General features: G+C 38.2%; 1 protein-coding gene across 1 annotated transcript in view; it reads right to left on the bottom strand.

Annotated features, from left to right (window-relative positions):
• The window catches only part of THADA (THADA armadillo repeat containing), a gene marked incomplete at its 3' end in the record, with an annotated part of 166,742 nt that extends 145,719 nt beyond the window's left edge, over positions 1-21,023 (bottom strand). The window contains exons 1-20 of the mRNA XM_081998208.1: positions 20,666-21,023; positions 19,153-19,247; positions 18,599-18,729; positions 17,694-17,842; positions 17,506-17,538; positions 16,691-16,743; positions 15,514-15,700; positions 14,755-14,849; positions 14,232-14,452; positions 12,515-13,206; positions 11,703-11,854; positions 11,413-11,568; positions 10,128-10,250; positions 9,110-9,233; positions 7,501-7,649; positions 6,178-6,388; positions 4,644-4,779; positions 4,171-4,307; positions 3,599-3,757; positions 2,267-2,424 (exon numbers count right to left, since the gene is read on the bottom strand). Coding sequence (XP_081854334.1) covers positions 2,267-2,424; positions 3,599-3,757; positions 4,171-4,307; positions 4,644-4,779; positions 6,178-6,388; positions 7,501-7,649; positions 9,110-9,233; positions 10,128-10,250; positions 11,413-11,568; positions 11,703-11,854; positions 12,515-13,206; positions 14,232-14,452; positions 14,755-14,849; positions 15,514-15,700; positions 16,691-16,743; positions 17,506-17,538; positions 17,694-17,842; positions 18,599-18,729; positions 19,153-19,247; positions 20,666-20,741 — 3,237 coding nt within the window. The 5' untranslated portion in view covers positions 20,742-21,023. The remainder of the gene's footprint in view (positions 1-2,266; positions 2,425-3,598; positions 3,758-4,170; positions 4,308-4,643; positions 4,780-6,177; positions 6,389-7,500; positions 7,650-9,109; positions 9,234-10,127; positions 10,251-11,412; positions 11,569-11,702; positions 11,855-12,514; positions 13,207-14,231; positions 14,453-14,754; positions 14,850-15,513; positions 15,701-16,690; positions 16,744-17,505; positions 17,539-17,693; positions 17,843-18,598; positions 18,730-19,152; positions 19,248-20,665) is intronic.
• Between the last annotated feature and the right edge of the window lie 2,044 nt (positions 21,024-23,067).

The following is a 23,067-nucleotide window of genomic DNA, read 5'->3' as shown; positions in this document are numbered from 1 at the left end:
CCCCAACTTCTAGTAAAAAGAAAATGTATCAGACAAGAGCTGCCTCTCTGCCAACTTCTCCTATGTAGGTACACACCACAACCGACAGCATTAACAGCTACAAAGAGGAATCAAGAATTAGTTCCACGAGCAGCTGGCTAACACCACTGCCTATGAAGCAGCACAGTTCTGTTATATAGTCATAGAATAGTTTGGGTTGGAAGGGACCTTTAAAGGTCACCTAGTCCAACCTGACCATGAATGTTTCCAGGGATGGGGCATCTACCACTTCTCTGGGCAACCTGTGCCAGGGTTTCACCACCCTCATTGGGAAAAATTTCTTCCTTACCATTTCTGAATGTGGACCAGCACCAAAAGACATTGTCTTTTCATTTGCATGCTCCATGTAAAAAAGGAGGCAAAAATAATCAAAAGACTATGTGCAAATTCAACACTATGATCTTTTGTGTGAATAAATAGCGACAATAGCACTGATCTCATAAGGTACAATTTAAACACAGTTACTGACCTAGACATGAAGCAAGGTCCAAGACAAGGAAGGCTTTGCAACAGGATGACATAGAATGGCAAAACAGCGCTACCAGATTTTTTTCAACAGTTCCTTAGCCCTGGCTTAAGGCAATACGATCAAGGTTTCTCTCGAGTTTTCCCCCTCTGTATTCTTACATCTTTTTTTATACTTACAGGATAAAGAAAGAGAATGGACAACTTGAAGGGAAAGCTTTACATGCATAAGATACCAAAATCCAATTCCCTTATTTCTCAACACTGAAAAGTGGTTTAGTTATTAAAAGTCTGAAGCCACAGCAGTTCTCATATTGACATTTCTAGTAATTTATGATGACATCTCCCCCCCCCCCTTTTTTTTTTTTACAATAGGGTAATACCAGTTACAAAAAGTAGAGAAAATGCCTATGGTTTTTTTCCTACAATATTTGTTATACATTCAGCCAAACTGAATTTCCTTGGGTATTTTCTTACAAGTCTGAGGAAAATCAGGATTTCAAACTGACTTCTCATCAATTAGCATTCTTCAAATTAGAATGCAGACAATTCTGTTTTACAGGGAGACATCAGAAGCATAAAGAATCTAATGAGGCATCTACAGGAAAAGAAGATATGTTGTTTAATAACATAGCACTTCTTAAAGTGTAACTACTAATGTCTGCTTTCCAAATAAAGATAAAGATGCTACAGTTAGATCTGAAATACCAATTCTTTTTTGACTTGGAACAGATTAAGGAACATAATGGTGGCAACATGCATCTGTTCTCTCATCTATCCTGCAGACCTCTGCAACAATACAAGCACAGCTGTTAACCAGAGACAATGCAAGAATACATACTAACACTATTTTGGCACCCCAACATTACATAAGAAATAAGATCTGCAGTACATTATACAATTAATTATCTAACACCTAAGGAAAAAATAAACAAACATTTTCTGTTGGAAAGAAAGAGAGCTTGGGAAATAGTATGTCTTGCATATTTCAATATTCCGTGTAGAGACTGGTTTTGTTGAAACCATATGGAAATGAAAAGGTCATCAATTAAAAACAGAAATTTAATAAACAAAATATTTCCCAAATAAATGCCTGTGGTAATCTAATTTCTTGTAAACACCGCACTCAAGATTCTACAAGAGACACAGACGGCGTATTAAATTTCTGATCTCTTAAATCAAAAAAATTGGAGGAAAAAGAGAGTCACATTACATACAAATTATTCATAACTCAGTCCCCTACCTAGGACATGACTATGACTAGTCAGCATATTTGACTTTCAGAATTATTTATTATGAAGCTCAATTAATGAAGAGCTTTAACCAAACTCCCAGCATCTAGGATTCAAAATGAAACAGAAGACTCTTTGAATATAAGTCAGTTTAGATGATTTTTAGCAACTCTATCAATGCCTAATATATACCAATACATATATACATAGAGAGAGGTGCATTGGTATGCCTGAACACAGCATACATCTTATAAATAACCAAATACAATTAGAATTAATATTCCTTGAGTTTGTTAGCTATGTACAACAACTTCTTCGCTTATCTACTGCTATAGTTATGCCTTCCGAATACCACTTTTTGGTAAAGTAGACTGTTAACCAAGTATAATAAAACAAGAAAAACCATGAGAACATGGCAATAAAAAAAAATACTTATCCCATTCAGAATGTAAACTTAAGAAAAAAGTTTTCTGAAAACTGCCTTACATCCCCACCAGAAAGTGAAGGTTTTATAATAAGTACTTCCCTACCTGTTCTACAGTAATCAGCTCATCTGAAGGTTCAGATGCAGCCTGTGAAGGCAAAAGTTTACACAGTGTCCCTAAGAGCAGAGATACTTCCTTCATGCTTCTCCAGCAACATACAAGAACCATTTGGGCTGTGACATCACATGTTTGTCTGTCTTTACCTTAAAAATAAAAAATCAACAAATGTAATAGTGTAACTCAGAGTTCACAGACACAGACTTGTAATTTAAATTTTAATTAGCCTGATCTTCTTAAAAAACACAATTAACTATGAAAAAAAAAATCTAAACTTGTTAGCTCAAAAGATAATTCAGTTCTGCTGATCCTAATTGCTTCCACTCCTAAACACTCACTGTACTTTTTTCCACTTGGAAAAAGCAGCAGTATACCATTTCACCAGGAAACTGATATTTTGAAGAGTGTCTTTTGGTCACAATTCATATTCACCTGCACACTGAAGTGTATAAACACCTACAACTCTGGAGCCAGGCTCCAGCAAACTCAACGTCAGTCATCAAGCCATCACTGTACGTTACCTGGTTTTTAACCCAGATGCCCCCATAGGAAGAGGACAGGCAAAGGGATCACGTTTCTAACGCAACATCCCCATCTGGTGGCCACTGTGCCACTTTACCGTATTTACAGACTTGCTTTCATGAAACAAAACATATGGCCCAACCAAAGCTATTTTAAAACACGGGGGAAAAAAACACGGGAGGAAAGAAAGTTCAATTATTTGAAAGCTTTAAAAAGCTTGCATGAGCTGTTAAATGTAAAAATGTACAGATATTCTATAAGTTTATGCTGGCATACACTAAGTACTACAAAGTTTACAACTCCTTTATCACTGTAAGGTTCGATTTCATAGCTGCTATTCATTGAACAAAACAAATACCATCTAACATTTTACCACTGGAATCTTTCAAACAGAAGCTTCTGCTTATGTAATTTCATGCAACAAGTTTTATTGCATGAAGGTATTCCCCACCTGTGTACAGTGGAGACGGAAATCAGTTACAAGAAACGCATTAAAAGCGATGCTTGACAGAAAAGGTGTTAAAGATTACCTGGCCAGTGCCGCTAAGGCAATAGAGTCTAGGCCAATATCAAAACAACTCATTTTCACTTGTGCTCTAAGAGAGATTAACCACAATCTTCCAGCAACACAATGAATTAGTCCTTAAACCATGCCCATGAATAACTAGCTTCTGACAGATTTATTGAAGAACAGAAACGTTACATGGAGCAAGTAACTTCCAATTTTGATCACCCACATAAAGTGCCTGGTCTATAAAGAATATCTTAATTTAATTACTAATACAGCATTGGATTTACCTCTCATTTCTGTGCAAATACTTTCCATTGGCCTGTGGTCAGCCAGCTTTTCAGAATCTACTTTGCAGTGTTCTTTCAAAATTTTTGCTTGCATAAAATAATCATTTGTGTCCTGTGGTTGTATCTCATGCAGAATCATCTGCAGGCGACCAGTACTTTCTACACAGTAAACAAGAGGAATATTTAAGATAGTTTTGTTTTTTACTTCCTGTTCTTTATACAAATGTAATTAATTTTGGGTATGCAAGTACAAAACAAAGCTATTAGCGGTAAAAAACAAATAGAAAACTATGGTGATCAGGAGGATTAGGGAAGAAAGAAAACTGGACTTTACAGTCATCTGTTTTGATGTGACAACACAATCCACAATTTTTTTTTATTTTTTTTTAGTGCAGAAGTCAGGACAACCTCTATCAGAAGTTAAAAGAATGGCTTAAGATTGTGACAGAACATGAAAAACTGAAAGGGAGGGGGGCTAGCTTTAGTTTTGAATCGCTGCAAGACAAATAGAACTTCAGGAGCTTCAGATTTTAACAGAATTCTTTTGGGCTTTTCTTTGTTTGTTTGTTTACCTGATTCACTATCCATTGGAATAAGACCCTCTGGTGATGAGCTCTGCACTACTGGTGATACTACAGCAGAGAGTTTGTATGACATCAGAATGAGCTTGGCCACCATTTCCTTCCACTCAGCTACCAATGTCAAGTTACTTTAAAAAACAATGAACAAAAACCAACACAACACAGATTAAAAACAATTTTATATTTAAAAGAAAAAACCAAAATTACAAAAAATTCCACAACAGTATTTATGAAAACTATAAGTAGGGTACAGTTTGAAAGGTTGTAAGACAGAGTTTAATACACAAGAAGGAAGTATCCAACAGCTAGCTAAACAGCACTGCAGCCCGTAAGAGTTCTAAAAGACACAGGTACTGGATTTCATTACTAGTAACACTGTATGCTTTTATGTTCTCCTGAGCAGCTCTTCCACTGTGCTTAAATACGGAGTTAGGACTCACTATTTAGCCATATGATTTACTTACTTAAAAGGTAATTGCTGCAAAGCCCCTGTTATACAATGCACTCTCCCATACATTGGGAATGACGCTGCTGCTTGAAGCAGAGACTTCTTAGCTTGAAATACTTCTTCTTCAACATTCACCAACAAAAGCTTGATAACTAAAATTTTAAAAAATAGAGATTAGCATTATACATGCATATATTAGATTGTCTAAGAAACAAATCTGCTTTAAAGGAATAGGAAAAAAGTCTGTTTACACAACAATTCAATGGAAAATGCACAGCAATTTCCTTGTTTGCACTTTTCTCTTTTGTTGTTTTAAATAAAAATTATTGTTGATTTTCAGTTACCTAAACTCCAGCAATATTTGTTGTAGGCAATTTAGTCTGTCTACCTGAATCAAACAGCAGCTGTGAATAGCACAACACAGATCCTGTACTCGGGGACAATCCCACAGCTTCTGAAGAAGTCAAGTGAAATAACCGACCGCATACTGTAAGTCAGACTTCTCCCTTAGGGCCAGGTTAATAGAACAAACAGTTCAGCAGAGTATTAAAGAACAGAAGCTTACGGTTAAATACTTGAATCTTAAATTTGCCACTAAAGAAGCTGCCCGATCTTCAAGGATACACATGCCTATTTTATTTACATTTATGCCATGCAGCATCTCAATGTCAGAATCAAAATGAATTACAGAGCCTAATAATGAACTACGTATAACTATCAACAGGAGATACTCTGTAACAATGAGACATGAAGTTACCCATGCGTTTTCTTCATGTATGGCAACCACAACCATGTCTCAAAATCATTATTTCACTGCATATAAAGAAAGCATTCACAGGCATCTGCATAGAGGCCAATAACGGCACAAAAAAGTATACAATAGCAAGTTTACTACAAATTACATCCAATGTTTTATTACAAATAATGAATTTAAAGATTTTAGTTTTATTGCAAATTACAGCGGTGGAGGAAGACTGTTTAACTAATTTGCCAAATCTGCCAGGCCTACAGCCTCTCAGCTTTCATCCAGAGACACTAAAACAAAGAAAAATATCTCACATGCAAAGCCTAATTACTGTAGCAACATATACAAAGGACTGCAAACCACTCAGAAAAACGGTTCCAAGTGAACAAAGCTCCCAGGGGCAGCACTACAAATATGAAGTACTGGAATGACACAAACCAACCATGACTGCCTTTGCTCTGGGTGAGCAAGCTCTTAGAGGAAGCAGAGGTTCCTTTCCTGTACTTTATGTACACAGCTTCATCACGCTAACTACCAGGGCCTCAATGTCACCTTCCCTCTGATCAAAATAGTAACAAAAGCCATCTTCTGAGAACATGCGATAGCCTCAACACGAACAGGACTAGATTAAGATCTTACTAAGGCACCTGGCTTCTTAACAGCAAAACAAAATATATTTTAAATCCTATTAGAAATCAGCATCTTTTACTCATTATGCCTCCTACCAAAAGCCTCAAGGAAAAGCAGTCAGATTTCAAATAAATACAAAAAACAGGGGTGGGGTGTAATTTCCCTAAAAGCTTACCTGCTAAAGTGTTCTTCTCCACTGTACTTAATGATGTGTTTTCATCCATCTGGGGTTTATGCTCAACATGTTTTCCTAAACAAATATGCTGTAGCCCTTTATGATGTACTAAGAAGTTCAACAAATATGAAGCAGTGACACAATCGTATGGCTTGGTACTGGTGCTAAGATCCATTGCTGCTTGGAACAGGAGATGTACATTTTCATAATCCTGGGGAAAAAAAAAAATACTGCTCATTTTATTGAGCTCCCATATTGATTTAATTAAGCTGCTTTGCACCCTGCAACCTAAGACCCTGCTTTTCAGTAAGTTTGCTGGTACATATTTCTTAAGAAAACACTTATTCTGTACACTGATCACCTTCGACTAAAAGCATGCATGTGTATGTATTTAGCAAAGATACAACTACACACGCATTGAGGATGGAGACAGTAATTTATAAAGCAGTATTCAAACATGCTGCACTTCACAGGAAGATGTTTTTGTTTTCAAAATACTGTATTTTATCTGCTAACAGACATCACAAAGCAGCATGGTTTATTGGGAAGCAGTATTTGTTCACCTGTACTTTTGAATTTAAAAGTAACTTTTTATGAAGTAATAAACAGAAAAAACAGTATTGAGTCAAAGGGTAAAATCTGGGAGAAATAAAAAGACAATCAAAAAATGAAATCTGAGACCAATCAGAAAGGAAAAGAAACACAGAGCTGAATTTCTTAAAATACAAGAGTAACCAAGTCAAAATGCCTCAATCATTTAGATTTAGAATGAGAGGAAATGGCCTCAAGTTGCACCAGGGGAGGTTTAGCCTAGGTATTAGGAAAAACTTCTTCACCGAGAGAGTGGTCAAGCATTGGAACAGGCTGCCCAGGGAGGTGGTGGAGTCACCATCACTGGAAGTATTCAAAAAAATGTGTAGACGTGGCACTTCAGGACATGGTTTAGTGGGCATGGTGGTGTTGGGTTGACGGCTGGACTTGATGATCTTAAAGGTCTTTTCCAACCTTAATATTTCTATGATTTACAAAGGGAATCCACAGCTAAGCAAGGAGCTTGCATTAACTATTTCTTTGATAGTTCACCGTCATACCCAATGAACTGCCCAAACTCCTTCATCCATTAGTGAAACAAGGCTTCTTCATTAAGGGCAGAAGCTGTGTGAAAATATATAGAAGATGCTAGGGATGAACACTACTGCAGTCAACTTGGACTGACTTCCCATTTTCAGCATTATGCTTTGTCCCTAATCCAATTACCTGGCTTAATACATAACATTCACCTTTCACGAAATTACTGCCTTTGAACTACTTTTAGTTACATACCTGTAAATTAAATGCAACATCACGTAGTTTCATCAAAACCTCAAACGCTAGAATTTTCACTTCTTCAAAAGTACTGGCAAAACACTGGATCAAAGTTTGGACACGAGTAGAATCAATCTCCTGATCCAGCTGAAAAACTTGTGCCTGGCCTGTTCAAAGAAATCAATGCCTCACATAGTTTTGCTGTAATTCTTTCCAGAATAAGCACTGCATTCATATTTTGCTTAGTTATACTAACAGAAGCATTGAAGTGAAATTTTAGCTAAAGCATTACTTACTTCTCTTAATAGGTCTTAAAATGCCATGTTTACTGTTCAAAAAAGGTTACCATATCCAAAAAATGACTCTCAGTAATACAGAAAGTAGCTTATTGCCAAACCCAGAATCCCATTTATTCACATTAAATTCAGCACTGAGAATAACCTTTATTTTAGCTATACTTAAAAATTCTTTTCCTGAAAGTATGTAATATTAGAACATAATTCCTTTCAAAAAAAGTTTAAAACTTCGGTGTGTTTTGTGGCAGGGGTTTTTTAGGGGGGTGTGGAGGTGTGGGTGATAAGAATAACACCCTAAAATGGAAGCCATTACAATTTTTTGCTTTTAATTTAGATTTAAAGGAGTCTGACTTCTGGCAACTGACCTAATGCTGTAAAGTAGACAGAAATTTTAAGATGTAAAGAAGTGTACCACATTCCAGCACAGAACCCAGCACCAGCTAAATCTCCTTCATAAAAGTAATGTCAGGCTTCTAAAATCCTAACGCTGCTATAAATAACTCTCAAGGCAACTTTCTATTAAAAAAAAACCCAAACCAAACAAACAGCAACAACATACCACAAACTTGTAATAATAAAATTAACGTGCTCATGATTTATCAAGGGTTTTGAGAAAAGACGACCCACCAAGAAGGTACTTTTTTCCTCTCCCTCAAAAGCAACTTTTATCTTACATGTCTCAATTATTTTTTAAAAAATGATAATTACAATTTAAGACTGAAGACTTTTTTTTAATGTTGGCCATACGATCCCGACACAAGGTTTAGAAAGACCATCAATACTCCAAGGCTCTAATACTTCTTGAATTGAAGCTGTCATAACATTGTGAAGAAAAATTACAACAGCAGCAGCACAATATCATACACTGTCCAATTAAAGTGTTCCTTATTTCATACAGTAATATCATTATGATAGGCAAGCATTCTCAATCAAGGGTTTTTATGGTCTCAAATTTTTAAATTACCTATTATAAAGATGTTAGAACAGAAAAAAAAAGGGGGTAAAGTTATCAAATATATTGAAGCTTGTCCAAAAGCTTTCTTTATTCTAACAAAAATTCACTGAAAAACTGTGCTAAAAACAGGCTATGCAAGAAAATACCAATTCATGGAAGACATTCAATAGGCCATAAATATTTGTATTTACTTCAACATTCCATTTTCCAATAAAACTTACTATCCTTCCTTCAGCTAAATGAAAGCAACACAGGAAATGTCATACAAATTAAGTACTAAGAATACCATTTTATTTTGACAGAAATTAACTAGCTGGCATAAAAGAATCTTCTTCAATACCTCCCATTCCTACAGCCTGTACATTAGACTTCTCACCTTTTGGAACGGAAAATATTTCTGCTATTGATCCTAAAATAGTGAGCACAGAAAATCTAGTTGGGTGTGATGAACCAGGAAACAGTGCCTCGAAAAGTCTGTCACATACAGCTGACATGAAATGCTGAAAAATCACAAAAGAGATTTTAAGACAGTTTGCTTGCTGCCCTACAAACAAATGTCAAAGTAACTGAACTCAGGACATTCTGCTTTACATGTTACTCAAAAAATTATGACCTTGCAGTTAGTTTTGGAGCAATGGGAGGCCTATCTTCGTAGTACTGACAAATTTCTTGTTTCATAGTATAGACTGAAGACTGGATAATTGTTTGATTTCAAAAAAAAGTTCCCCTTCCCCACTCCCAGAAAAAGATGGCCATTGTATCAAAACCTTGAAAAACAGTCAAACAAGAAAAGCAGAACTCAAGACAAGAAACAGTTTAACAGAAAAAAGCTGATTTTATAAGCCTTCAAATAAAGAAAAAGGACAAATACAAAAAGAAGTCTTCACACTGAAGCTCTGTCATTCATTCTCTCACTGATCATTCTGGAGAGAATGAAAAGGCTGAAGCTCAAGGGATTTCTATTTCAAGTCCAAGTAACATACATCATTTAAAACTTGCTACTAAACTGAGAGAACATTTACCTGAAAATTTTAGTTTGGATTGGGGGTACATCTCCAGTCACTCCCCACTTACCGCTGTTTCAGTTCAATCATGGAACAATCCCTCAGAAAATAACCTTGACTGCTTTTGGAAAAAATTAAGCTTAAAGATACCCTCCAAATACTAATGGGCACTCAGTTCATGAGACAACAGTACATTTAGTCAAAATTAACTTGCACGAGCGCATATAGAGTGGACAAGGTCCTCAGCACTGTTTTGCTTCCTTCTGCACGGCACTATTTCTTAACACAGTCACAGCCTAACTTACCCAGAAGTGTTCTCGAGAACAATTAACTATCTTTCAGAAATCCTGTCCCACCTTTTACACATGTATCTCTAGCAGTCTAACTTACTCTGTATTGCTGCAAAATCCCCAAAGGATGACTTTTAGTTGAGATTTCAAGTAACTCTTGCTTCGTTTTATTTTGCTCCAATTTATAAATCACCTGGGAACTTTCTTGTATCCTACAAAATAACTTTTAAAACAAAAGCAAAACATGCGTAAGGCAAGAATCATTGACAGATAAATAAGGGAAAGGGCGATTTTCAGCTTAATTTCCAGATCGTATTGCTTGTAAGTTTGCACACAGTGTTACACAGAACAGATCCTTCTCTCTCCTCTCCAAAACCAAGTTTTTTGCTCCACATATCTCTTGCGACCAACCTCTTTTCTCTCCCTCTGCACCTCCAACACCTTTTTCCACCTTCCTCCTTAAATTCATGCTTAGTCTTCTCCTCCCACCTCCCCATTTAGCTGTGAAACATATGATCCTCTATAAAAAAAAGCTCAATTAATGCATATAATTTTTACAGCTTCAGAGCTTGACTGCCTCAGGAGGGTTTCCCCCGGCTCTTTTATTGCCTACTAGTATTATTTCCTTTCTTATTTTACTCTCTGTAACACAATTTTTCCATCTCATATTCCTCAGTCTGCACCAGGCAAGAATGGAAAGAGACGGACTTCTGCTCTCTCATTTCTGCCAAATCTATTCCCTCACTTTTCCCCCATCTCAACTTAATTATTTTCTCCTTCCACACTGTCTTCTTTTGCCATTAACATCTTCCAAAATGTTGTTTATACATACATGGCTTCCTCATTTTATCCACATTCTTCTACCATGATCTCCCATACATGAGCTTGGCAACTTCCACAATGTTGACACACTCAGTCCCTGCAGACTGTAACAACACACGTCATGCTGTTCCCTCAATACTCCTCTACTCTGTCTTCCAAGTCAGGGTGCTGAGGCTGATCAAGTGACACTGAACACGCCTGAGGTCCGGTAAGTGCCTAAGCACACTCCTAGTCCACAGCAAAGGCAACACATGGTTCCTTGCTTACTCTACGGCATGTTGTTTCACTATCGGCAAAGTACGCATATGCTGACAGGTTAAGTAACACTCACTACCATTCACGATTAAGTTACTGTGCCTATCACTTAATTTTTTGTTTAAGCCATCCTTGCCTAAGATGACTTATCATCATTCCGTTGCGTAATACATACAACATAGTCCTGGTCTTAGAGCTTCTACTCTTTCAGACGAGCAACTTCATAACATCATCAGAATTATTTATTTTTAAATGCTGTATAACTTATTATATAAGCACATTAGATATCGTTTATAGTTTTAAATTACCTTTCTCAGTAAAGAACATATCTGTTGCCTTACTGAAGGAGACTGGCTGTTCAAGTTGTACATCATAAAAAATTGGATTAGTTGCATTTCTTCCACAGACACAATTTCCGTGCTACGATGGGTTTCACAAAGCAAACCTAAAGCATCAATGCAAACCTGAAAGATAATTTAGATGTTAAGCATATAAGAGTAACAGACACCTGCAAGGTTGTCATTGTTTTAAAGCACTGTATTTAGTATCAAAGCAATTATTCTAATTTAAAGACACAAAACCCCCTTTGTCCCTCTACCTGATTGTGCTGATGAACTAGACCCTGTTTTATACATTCAGTGGATACAAGACCATTGCTCATGATATTTGAAAGTTCCAGGTGTCCGTGAGCTCTGGCTGTTCTCAGGCATGCCATCAGTGCTCCAAGAGCTCCTCTAGTACTGCAAGAGCCTATAGAAAATGAAAAACAGTAATTACAGTTTGATTAACACAATAAACAATTGTACTAATCACAAGGCTTGTTGGAAACTCCTCATACTTCCAACATATGACCTCTAGCCCCCTCTTATTTTCTACCCCATAAACCCCAAAAGACAGAGTCTGTCATAGGTTACAACTAGTAGTAAATTGCCTGGTTCTCAAAAAGATGCTTCTTCAACATGTCATATGGAAAAAGGACCTTGTGGTGTCTCACAAGCCATTCTTTTAGTATTACACTCAATTATGTCAAAAACTACAAAAAAAAACGTAACTCTTGGTATCCACACATTTGCAACAAAAAACAATCTGTAAAGCCCTGTTATCAGACATGACTGTGTAAGAAACAGTAGAACAGAAAAAATAGTAGTAAAAATACTGATAGGTAACAAAGCTTGGCAGATAAAGAGAACAATAAGGCACCCACAGTTAGAATACTAATTATTTTGTTCATGGCATGAAGACACACTTATTATTATGAATTCCACCTTGAAATACTAACAGCAATAATAACCATTTGGAATTTTTCTCCCAAGTTAATTCTAACAATAATAATAGATGAGAAATCACATTACTGAGATTGTTTTAAAAAAAAAAAAATCATAATTACAAATACGACATTTATATTCTTACCAAGATTAATATCTGCAGAAGCCTGAAGAATACTAATCATGTAGCTCAGACTGTCAGGGCTACATCTGAGCAGTTTTGGTAAATAGTAATCTGTTATATAAGTAGTTTGGTCATGGCTCCCTTCACACAGTATTACAAGAAGAGGAGAAACCCAGATGTTATGCCAGTGGTCAATCCAGGTGTTTTCTTGAAAACTCGAAGTAAAATGGGCTTTGTGATTTGTAAACATGGTTTCCAAAAGATCACTAGCATAGGGTGCAAGAGACTGATCATTCATCACATCCAAGATTTGCGCTGGAATTGTCCCGTCCAACTGTAGTATATTTTCAGTGCCCACACACTCCACAAGACAGCCAAGAGAAGCATATTTCCCTTTCACGTGCCATTCCAAGCTTAGTAATCGCTTTGTCAGCCTTCCAAAGAATGGGTCTGATTTTTCGTTGGATCCAGTAATGGTGGTTCGGTGTATCTGAAGAATATTCTTGAATATCAATTTGGTTTGGTGTCTAACAGCATCTAGAGGGTGTTCCCAGTGTGTATAAATGTATTCCAGCAGCTTCCCAATCATGTCCGAGTTCCCATTAAGTTTGATTTTTAAACTTGGGGAGCCTGAAATGAGGGCAGCTAGTGCTGAATTAGTCCAAATAGCAAGGATTCTAGATAAAGACATTGCCATACTGGATTCTTTTAACCTTTTAAAAAGAATTAAAAAAAAGTTTCATTAGTTGCATTTGTTACTTTTTTCAAAAAAATTTTTTTATTTCATGAGAATTATTCATCACATTAGTTTACCTCCAACTAAAATGGGAAAGGAGACGCTAACCATTCATTGAAGAAAAGGAACTAACAACAAGGAGGTGATGAATTGGATGTTGCAAAATATATGCTCAGTCACTTAACATGGTGTTAACTGATCACAGCTAAAACCACCTATATGGAGGAAAAAAACCTGACAAACCACTACACTTGCTTTTAGAAAAACAAAAATTTAAATTAATATGCACATGCTAATATTCGAGCAACATTATTTTACTGCATGCTGCTTGAAAATATAAGGAAAAAGTTTCATTGCCATATAAAACCATAAAAACTAAGTACTATATACATGCAAAAACAAAATCACAAAACTGACCTCCAAGGCAGGAACAAAGGTTGAACTGAATACACATTTTAATTTCCTATCCAGTAGTGCTGGTAGTTCATTGGATGCAAGCAATCAATGCTTACAACCAGGAAAAAAAACAACTAAACCATCTTACTTCAACTATTCCATTCATTGGCATGCTTTGTTTTCTTCTGTACTTTCAATAGCATGGGAGGTGATGTCCTGAAAGTAAAGTTTATCTGTCTAACATAACAACCAATTCTGCCATACCTTAACACCAAATAGCTGATAAACTAATCCCACTTATGTTGGAAAAACAGCATTTCGTTTTAGCATGTAAGAGAACACTGTAACTTAGAACTGCCTATGCAATATGAAGACACATTTTACAAACTTATAGAGTTTATAATATATATAACTGATTTTATATATGTATAAAACAATATATTCTGAATATATTAAAAAAGACGACAAAACCTGTGGCAGAAATTAATATAATTACACTGAAAACAGCAAAGATATATTCCACCAGGACCATACGAGCCGTGCAAAATGCAAGTAAAAAGACCAATCCCCTCCCCCCAAACATGAAACACAAATCAAAAGGCTTACTCTGAACTCATAGACAACAAGACTGATATGATATCTAGTAGTAGTTTCTCTCCATCTTCACCCATGCTGCCATTCTTCCATTCCAGCATAGCCAGTGCTCCATGGCAAAGAAAGAGAAGGACCGAGTCAGGGAGTTCGTCTGTACACAGAGTCCCACAGTTACTCAGAAACCACGCTGGCAGACCGGCGTGTTTAACTGACCCAAGAAGCAAGTCGCTGACCTGTAATAGCAAAGTAACACCCATTACGGTATCTCAGCACAGGAGAAAAGCTGTTCTGTGCATAACTGAAAATCTTAGAAGATCTGAAGAGATTTCTTGTACGTTGTTTTTCTCAAATTCAAAAACCTAGGTTATTATTTCATATGGCAAGGAAAGAAGAAAGGATTGACACTCCAGCAAGACTGATACAGAGGTTGGCAGGTCCTGCTGTAGAAGTATCAGCAAAGCCTCTGAACAACACTGGTAGCACAGCTTAACACCACTATGACCTTTCACAGGCTTTACTGAAGAAATACACTTACCAAGGAAGGCAATTCTTCAATTGGCTCATACATAGCTTTAGTAAACAGAATAACGGCCAGCCCTGAAGTAGACTGAACAGTTTGCAAGAGAGTTCCTACAAGGCAGAGAGAGATATTTTACAGTAAGGTGCAGCAAACGTTGTGTGCTAGAACTATGTATCAAAATTATAAAGATGGTATTGAATTTTCCTAAACTACTTATAGTTACATAATCACAGTGTCCGCCTGGATAGTGAGGATTAACAAATTTATACTCTAGTGGAATAGGAAACTATTAGTACCTTTTAACAGATAGAAAATACAGAACTGCCCAGTAAGAAAAGAAGGACTGTGGCAGAGCTTACTGACATTTATATTAAATTCTACCGCACAAATATATCTGTATAAAAAGTAAACACAATTACTTACAGTGCACCAATAAACAGTTCTCACAGCATAACTCATACAGATACATAAATTTTTGGTAGGCACAGACATGCAGTGAGTCTCAAAAGTATTTCTGCTAGTTTCTAGATTATTAATAATGGCATTTACATTGGTTTTTTTGCAGTAAGACAGGTTAAACTGTACACTCCAAAATTACAATCTACAAATCATAGCTCAACGACAGACCTACTACTGCTCCCACTCCCATTAGTCTCAGCAGTACAATTTCCATTCAGAGTAAACCAAGTTTTTATACATAAAAGTTGTGTTTACTGCAAAGACAACAAGACTGAATTAATACAAATATTTGGTTTTTAATGTTTCTAAACTTACCATCCACTAGGAAGTTTGTGGAGCTTTTCAGTAAACTACACATACTTTGCCAAACAAAAGACTCATGGTGTTTCCAAAGACTTCCCTGGATATTTTCTTGTAATTTCTGTACAAGCGTCATTGAAACTTTAATGGCTATCAGTAAATCGTGCATCAATTGAGTCTGAACAATACGATTTCCATGATTCTTTCTGGCGGTGGAAAAAAAAAAAAAACACAAAACAAACACACCACACATGCACACAAAAATGAAATTAAAATAATTCTTCACCATCCCCAGAAAACTACATTCTGCCAACTTCAGATAGAATTAACAGTAAAAACTAATTTATTGTTTGAGATGACCAGACACATAACTAGAGGAAAACAAGAAGCAGACTCAAGGGTGGTGCTTTAAAATGAAGTTAACAAACATAATGACAAATCTACTACAGTTTCTGCACGTTCCTGGGACAAACTTTCACTTGTTTGTTTCTACCTGAGCAGAGCTGAACTTTTCCAGAAACTTTCCAAGACGACCAACTAAACACAGTACTGCTCCTTTCTCATTTTCTGAGCAGCTCCTCCATGCAGAAAGCATACTTCTATGATTAAACTTTCTTCTAACATGAAGACAGACAACATATAAACTTTTAATGTACAAACCACTCCATTAAGCACCCTTCTCATCTGGGTACATGATGAGGGACCACTGTGAAGAGGCTTTACTTTATGCAATGCTGGAAAATGTCAAGATACTAAATGATGACTGCTGTGACAGACTAAACACACTATCAATACTGAACTAAACACTCATGGAAAGTGGAAGAGTATTACTCTACCTGAATTTTAATAAGTGTATCTATTAATTACAGTGTTCAGTCACAATTCAAAAAGCAAAACCACAACTCAAAGGCCTCCCTTAAAAGTAGTAAAAGTAGTAGCTCTCACACAGTATTAGTGCCTTAAATATGACCACCTTTAATTTTCTTCCTTTCCTCTCTTATTTTATATCATCATATTGCCACAAAAGAAAAGAAAATCAGATTTTTTTTTTTATTTGCAATATGTATAATTGTAAAATGGCATTCCCATCTTTCATCCATGTATGGCTATCAAAGTGATATTCCAAACCATACCAGATTATCTTGCAAGAATGAAATAAAAACAGATAAAATACAGCTTATATTGAATTCACTTGCCTGTTTTCTTCTTGCATGTCAAGTAGCGACTTCTGCAGAAACTGAAGAACTAGAGAAAATAATTGTCATATAAATTTATTTTAAGAAAAAATAGAACAGAAAAATTCCAGCAAAGCAATCACACATTGACATCATACCCCAGACACAATGAACAGTTACCCATATAGTGGTGTTTTTACAACTCCATAAACAACCTGGTACAAAATGAGAGCTTCCAACCCACTTGGCCTAATCCTGTGAGGTATTGAGAGTTCTGGGTTCTTAACGAGAAGCTGAAATTACCAAGAACTAAAGACAGAGTGGCAATAAAAGGTCCACAAGAAGCCATGAACATTATTGGCATGCTGAGGGCACAATATGTCAAATTATCCCATATTACCAGCAGATCAGACTTCTGCTAAATTATTGTCAAAGAAAATTCTTGTCACAGCAGGCCTGGGCTTGCTATAGTCAAGACTGGTTGGTAACAGCTCAGTGTTACCACATCCAACTTCATCATGAGGCACAGGACAGAGAATACTTCACACAAAGTAGCCTCAACTCCCCCAGCCTTTAAGAATCACTCACTGGTACCTTTCCTGATCTGTATCTAGGGCTGCTCAGTAAAGCAAGACTGACCCCTGGAAATTAAGAGTACAAATCAAGGGAGTCTTTGACAAAAGAAGTACCATGTGAGGTTACTAGTTATTAAAAATTAACCAGGAGGAAATCAGATCTGATAGATCTTTATGTCTACCTCGTGTTAGTTCTTCACACACACCTCCCCCAATAATCTACAGTGAAACTTATATTGCTATAAATACAACTTTACCTTCTTCAAACAGGTCCTTAATACTTGCTCTACCTAGAGGAAAGAAAATATATTTTAACTATTGAATACTAGCCAGTATTATCCATTTTACATAAAGATGTAAACATTACTATTAGGTGCCACACCAAGATGCAAACCAATGTTGAGGATGTTTAAGACAGCAGACAATATATTCAATGTCATCATACCTAAGCTGAAGTCCTCCATACAGGAAGCAAGGTTGTCCAGCACTTTTCTGTACAAATGTATGTCTGTGGTTTTCAGTTCTTCCCTAAGGCAGCACACAAAGCTTTGTACAGCTAATGTCATAAACTGTTCAGGAAGACCGTTTAGTGAACTGCAACAGTAAGAAACAGCACAATCAGTCAGCTCCAGCCGAGGTGTTAAAAATCCACTTGACTAAAGTCAATGTCAGCTAAAACTCCAGTAATAGATAGGTGTTGCCTCCTGCATGAAAACGTATTCTGTTTTAAAATAAACACGCATGTTCTAATTTTGCAGCTAGAATACCTGTCAAAGGGGTGTAAAACACTGGCAAGCAAGCAAATACAGGATGGCATTCTGTTCTCTGTCAATGGGACAACAAATGTTTTTGGACATAGAAAACAGCTAAGCACTGGATCTTAAAAATGTTAAGGCTGTAATAAATTCACTAAAGAAATACAACAGTAATTTTGCAACAGAAAAATGTAATTGCAATAAAAATAGGCACAAGAAACCACGGTTTAGTTATGATTCATCTGAACAGCCTTCTCTTAACATTAAAAAAAATCTCAACTTTGGCAAACAGAAGTATTTTAAATTTCTACTCTAATATTGAATTTCAAAACGCAAAGTACTAATTACACACTATGTTGCCTTTCCAGTAACGAAACACAAGGTAATAGTTCACTCAAGTTATTTATGCAGTGATATATTGCACTATTTAGAAATAAGATTTTTAACTGAGCAAGAAAGAAAAACAGTACATATTCATGTATTAGTATTACAAATTTTCAGTAACTAAACTGCAGCAATTTGTAGGGCACGACAAATTACTGACTTCTAGGTATGAGCATTAAAAAAAAAAAGCTTACTATTTAATTCTTTTTACCTTGCTAGTACTTTTTTCAAGGGATTCTTTGCACTCAGTGAAAAGTATGTCTCTCCCAGAATATCCAAGCAAGCTTTAACCATGGGATCACACGCAGAGTTTTGATCCATCTTCTTTACCAATGGCATAATCTATAATTGACAGAAAGCATGATCAACAAAAACTCTGGATATACATTCATCATTACCAGAGGCAGAATTCCCTCTCCTCCAAGTATATGGTGCAAACCTGTCAACTCTTTACCATATCCTTTTGAGTTTCAAGTGTTGAATAACGTTCCAAGAACACATCTGATACCAAAAATACATACTCAGAAAATAGGAAACTTGGTATCACTTGCCATCATTTTCAGTAACTGCAGCCCTTGCTAATTTAAGTACTAGAACTACATTTAAACCTAATGTGCATGCCAGCAGTAACAACAGCTTTTTACCTGTTTAAAACATTAACGTTTAAAATGTTACAGAGTTTCTTTTAGAATTGTATTTCACGTAACAGTGCACATGACACACTGTCACTTACCAAAAACTACGCTAACAACAGTGAAGTCTTACTTGTTTAATGCACTGGATCTGCTGAATGCCATTGCTCAGCTGTGCGCAGTGCAGCAGCAGAGATGCCAGGTTTTGCTCTTCAGCCTTTGAAAATCCTACATTTGGAAGAAGAGTCTCTTTTTAGAAAGGAATTACAATAAGCAGTATAAACAATACATAATTTATAATAAGAAATCACTGCTTAATTCTTTTTTCTGTTCCAGTAAACCTACTGGTGCCACATTCTCTTAAGTCACCTTATAAAACCTTGACACAGATTTTTTTTTTTTTTCCTAACAAATGAAAAAAAATGCAAGCTTCACTGCAACGTAATGGTAGGCCTCACCTTCAGTATGAAGGCCAGCTTCACAAAATCACAGCATGGTTGAAGGTGGAAGCTCTGGAGGTCATCTGGCTCAACCCCACTGCTCAAGTAGGGTCACCTGGAGCAGGATGCCCAGGACCATGGCTAGACAGCTTTGGAATACCTCCAACGATGGGAGACTCCCCAACTTCCCTGGGAAACCTGTGCCAGTGCTTAGTCACCCTCGCATTAAAAAAAGCATTTCCTGATTCAGAGGGAATCCTTGTGTTTCAGTTTGTGTCCGTCGCCTCCTGTCCCATCACTGTTCAACATGGAAAAATGCCTGGCTCTGCCTTCTTTATGCCCCCTTTCATATATTCTTTTACACATTGCTAAGATCCCCCTCAGCCTTCCCTTCACCAGGCTGAAGAGTCCCAGCTCTCTCAGCCTCTCCTCATAAGAGGGATGCTCCAGGCTCTTCATCACCTTAGTGACCCTCCACTGGAGTCTCCAGCATGTCCATATCATTCTCATACTGGGGAGCTCAGAACTGGATGCAGCACTCCAGGTGCGGCCTCACCAGTGCTGACTAGAAGGCAAGGTGCACCTCACAGTAACTTTAGTATACTATGGCTTGTATTACTCATTTTTTGGGTTTGTTTGGGGGTTTTTTTTGGTTTTGTGTTTCTGGGGTTTTTTTAAGTAAAGATCACTGGAAGTTTATCTCATCAAACAAAAAACAAAAAAAACCCCTACAAAATAAAAGAGCATTTAAACAGTATCTTTAAATCAAGCTGACTACAGAAAATACACTCAAGATGATCTCCAGAGATCCCTTCCAACCTCAGCTATTCACTGATTCTTTGAAATTCACTGTTATCCCACCTGTTAAGGCTAGTACTTCAGGTAGCACACAATTACAGGCCTGGAAGTGGAATCACAAGTAGGACCTTCTAACATCTTCACACCAATCATAAAACAAAGCAAAGAGCTTTCAAACCAAAGAAATGGTGCTCTAAACGATTCTTTTAACTCTGCCACGATAAGAAGCCATTGTCATTACAAAATAAAAACAAACCACAAAAAAAACAAGCACACCTAAAACACACAAAACGAATGGAAATAAAACATAACAAGAAAAAAAACAGATAAATTTCAGTACCTACTTAAACACATTCTACCAACAGAAAAAGAAATCACACATTAGTTCAGAAAGAAACACCCACTTACTCTGAAGTTTTTCAAGCTGCTGCTGATCAAGAAAGAATGCATCTACCTGAACTTCCTTCTTCTTCTTTAAAACCATTTCAGCTGATTAAGAGATATCTGCTAAAAAAACAAAAACCAAAAAAACAGAACAGGTCACATAGTTTTAAAAGCGTAATTACAAACACTTCATATGATAATGGTCTTTTCACTGCCCTGAAATAATGTTTATTGCATTATCAGTGCAATTTTTTTCCAAAATAATAGCTCTTTATCAACCTCAACAATTGCAAGCATTTTGTCCAAAATTTACCCAGACTTCACGGCACAAAATGGAAGACACAGGAAACAGGATTTCAGGATTTGCTGGATGACCAACAAACTGGCTTACTGGAGTTTTTACTGCACTTGTTATGTAGCCTGTGGCATGCTCCTGGATAAGAGTTTGAAAATATCATGCAGAAGCATGGGAATTACACCACAAAACTTCTGTTGCTGTTTTACGGTTCAAAACTCATTTTAAGGTAGTTATAATTGTGTAGCAAAGCAGTTTTGTTTCTTTACAACATACCATCCCGTTCTGTGTTCACGATAATGAATGTTACAAATAGCAAGTTATTTTTCTTCTTTAAGATAATGGCAATTTAATGTGCACTAGTTTCACTGACTTCTGAGCTTGTTATCAACAGAACAGCTGAGGCTGGAAGGACCTCTGGAGGTCACCTGGCCCAACACCCTGTTCAAGCAGGGCCACCAGGCCAGTTACCCAGGTCCACGTCCAGGTAACTTTCGAATCTTTCCATGGATGGAGACTCCACAGCCTCTCCAGACAACCTGTGCCAGTGCTCAGGCACCCTCACACCACAGCTGCTGCTTCCTGACCTTCAGGGGCACCCTCCTGTGTTTCAGTCTCTGCCCACTGCCTCCTGTCCTGGCACTGGGCATCACTGAAACAGCCTGGCTCCATCTTCCCTTCACCCACCCTCCCTCCTTCCACATATTTATATACACTGATAAGATTTCCTGATCTATTACCTAGTCCCAGATGATATTGATCAGAAAGCGTTAACTCGCTTTTATTTTCTTCTAGAAACAAGCAGCCTCAGCCTTTTCCCCCAGGCAGCACGCACCACACGACAGCATTCACCAGCGTGCCGGCCCCCGGCTGGGTGACAAACACGACAGCCCTGCCAACCTTCCAGCGCGCCTCGGGAAGACAAGAGTCCGGCTTACAGCGCCTCAGGGGAAGATGCAGCCGGGCCCCCCCGCTTCCCGTTCCCCCTGATCGACCCCGAGCCCCACAGCAGCCCACAACGCGCCGCCGGCCCCCGGGCCGGGCCGGGCCGGGCCAGGCCGCAGCCGGCTCAAGCGCAGCCGCCGGCGCCTCGGGAGCGGCGGGGCAGCGGCACCCTCCCGGGGAAGCGGCCAGCCTGCGGAGGCCAGGGGCGACAGCAGAGGGAGAGGGAAACGCCAGGAAGTCCCTACACACCCCTTCCCCGCAGGGAGACTCACCCACGCCCGCTGCTTCCCTTCCTGGTCTCCCCCGTCCCGCCCGCACCACGTGCCTCCCCGAGAGGGCCGGGAGCCGCCCGCCGCCAACCAAGGCGCGGGGACCGCCCCCGGGGCGCTCCCCGCCCCCGTCCCGGTCGCCTTGCAGCGGGGCCTGACGCCGCTTCACGCCGGCACCGACCGATCTGGTGCTGCGAGGGAGGCGGCGCAGGTGCCGCTCGGCTCCCGCGGCGCAAGGGCAGCGGGCGCCGTCCGCCATTTGACTGCGCTGCGGTACGGTCGTCCCGCCGCCGGCTCCAGGGCCGGCCTTGCGGCCTTGCCGGGTTTCCTTGGAAAATACTTAACAAAAAGATAAACGAAGATTTTCTTAAACTGTAAAATAATTAACAACAAAAGGTCAATTTTTGGTATATAAGCATTTCTCTTTCAGCCAGGGCAGGGTGGGTTTTTTTTAAAGTGTTCGATGATCATGTGCCTTTCACCATTCTCCCGAGTATAATCCTCTGTATAATTTAAGTAACAAGTATGTAATTTGCAAGCAATCAGCTACCGAATGAAGGTTTTCCCTGAGTCCGTGAGTTGTATCTAGCAAAAGGGAAATCTTGCGCTTCTGCAAATGGTTACTGCAAAAGCGGTTACTGTAAAATGCCAGCTCAACATTGCAGTCATGCTTCCCCTAACGTTTAAAGAACATCTGTAATTGTCCTGGCAACCTAAAGCAACTAGAGCCCGTGAGCCCCTTCAGGACTCCCAACAAACTCCTGGATCCCCGTGTAACGCTGAAGTTTCACAGTACCTTCTGACTTCTGACCCGGTAATGGCCAGAGGAATTGAGAAAAGGTTTAGCTATATCCAAACACAGAGAAAATAAAATTTGAATTTTTCTCTGTCGGTTGGTTGATTTTCCCTCTGTTTTG

Source organism: Phaethon aethereus, assembly GCF_964289735.1.
Source record: "Phaethon aethereus genome assembly, chromosome: 3".
Lineage (NCBI taxonomy): Eukaryota > Metazoa > Chordata > Aves > Phaethontiformes > Phaethontidae > Phaethon > Phaethon aethereus.
Note: the sequence above shows the minus strand (reverse complement) of the source record. Positions and strands in the feature narration are given on the sequence as shown.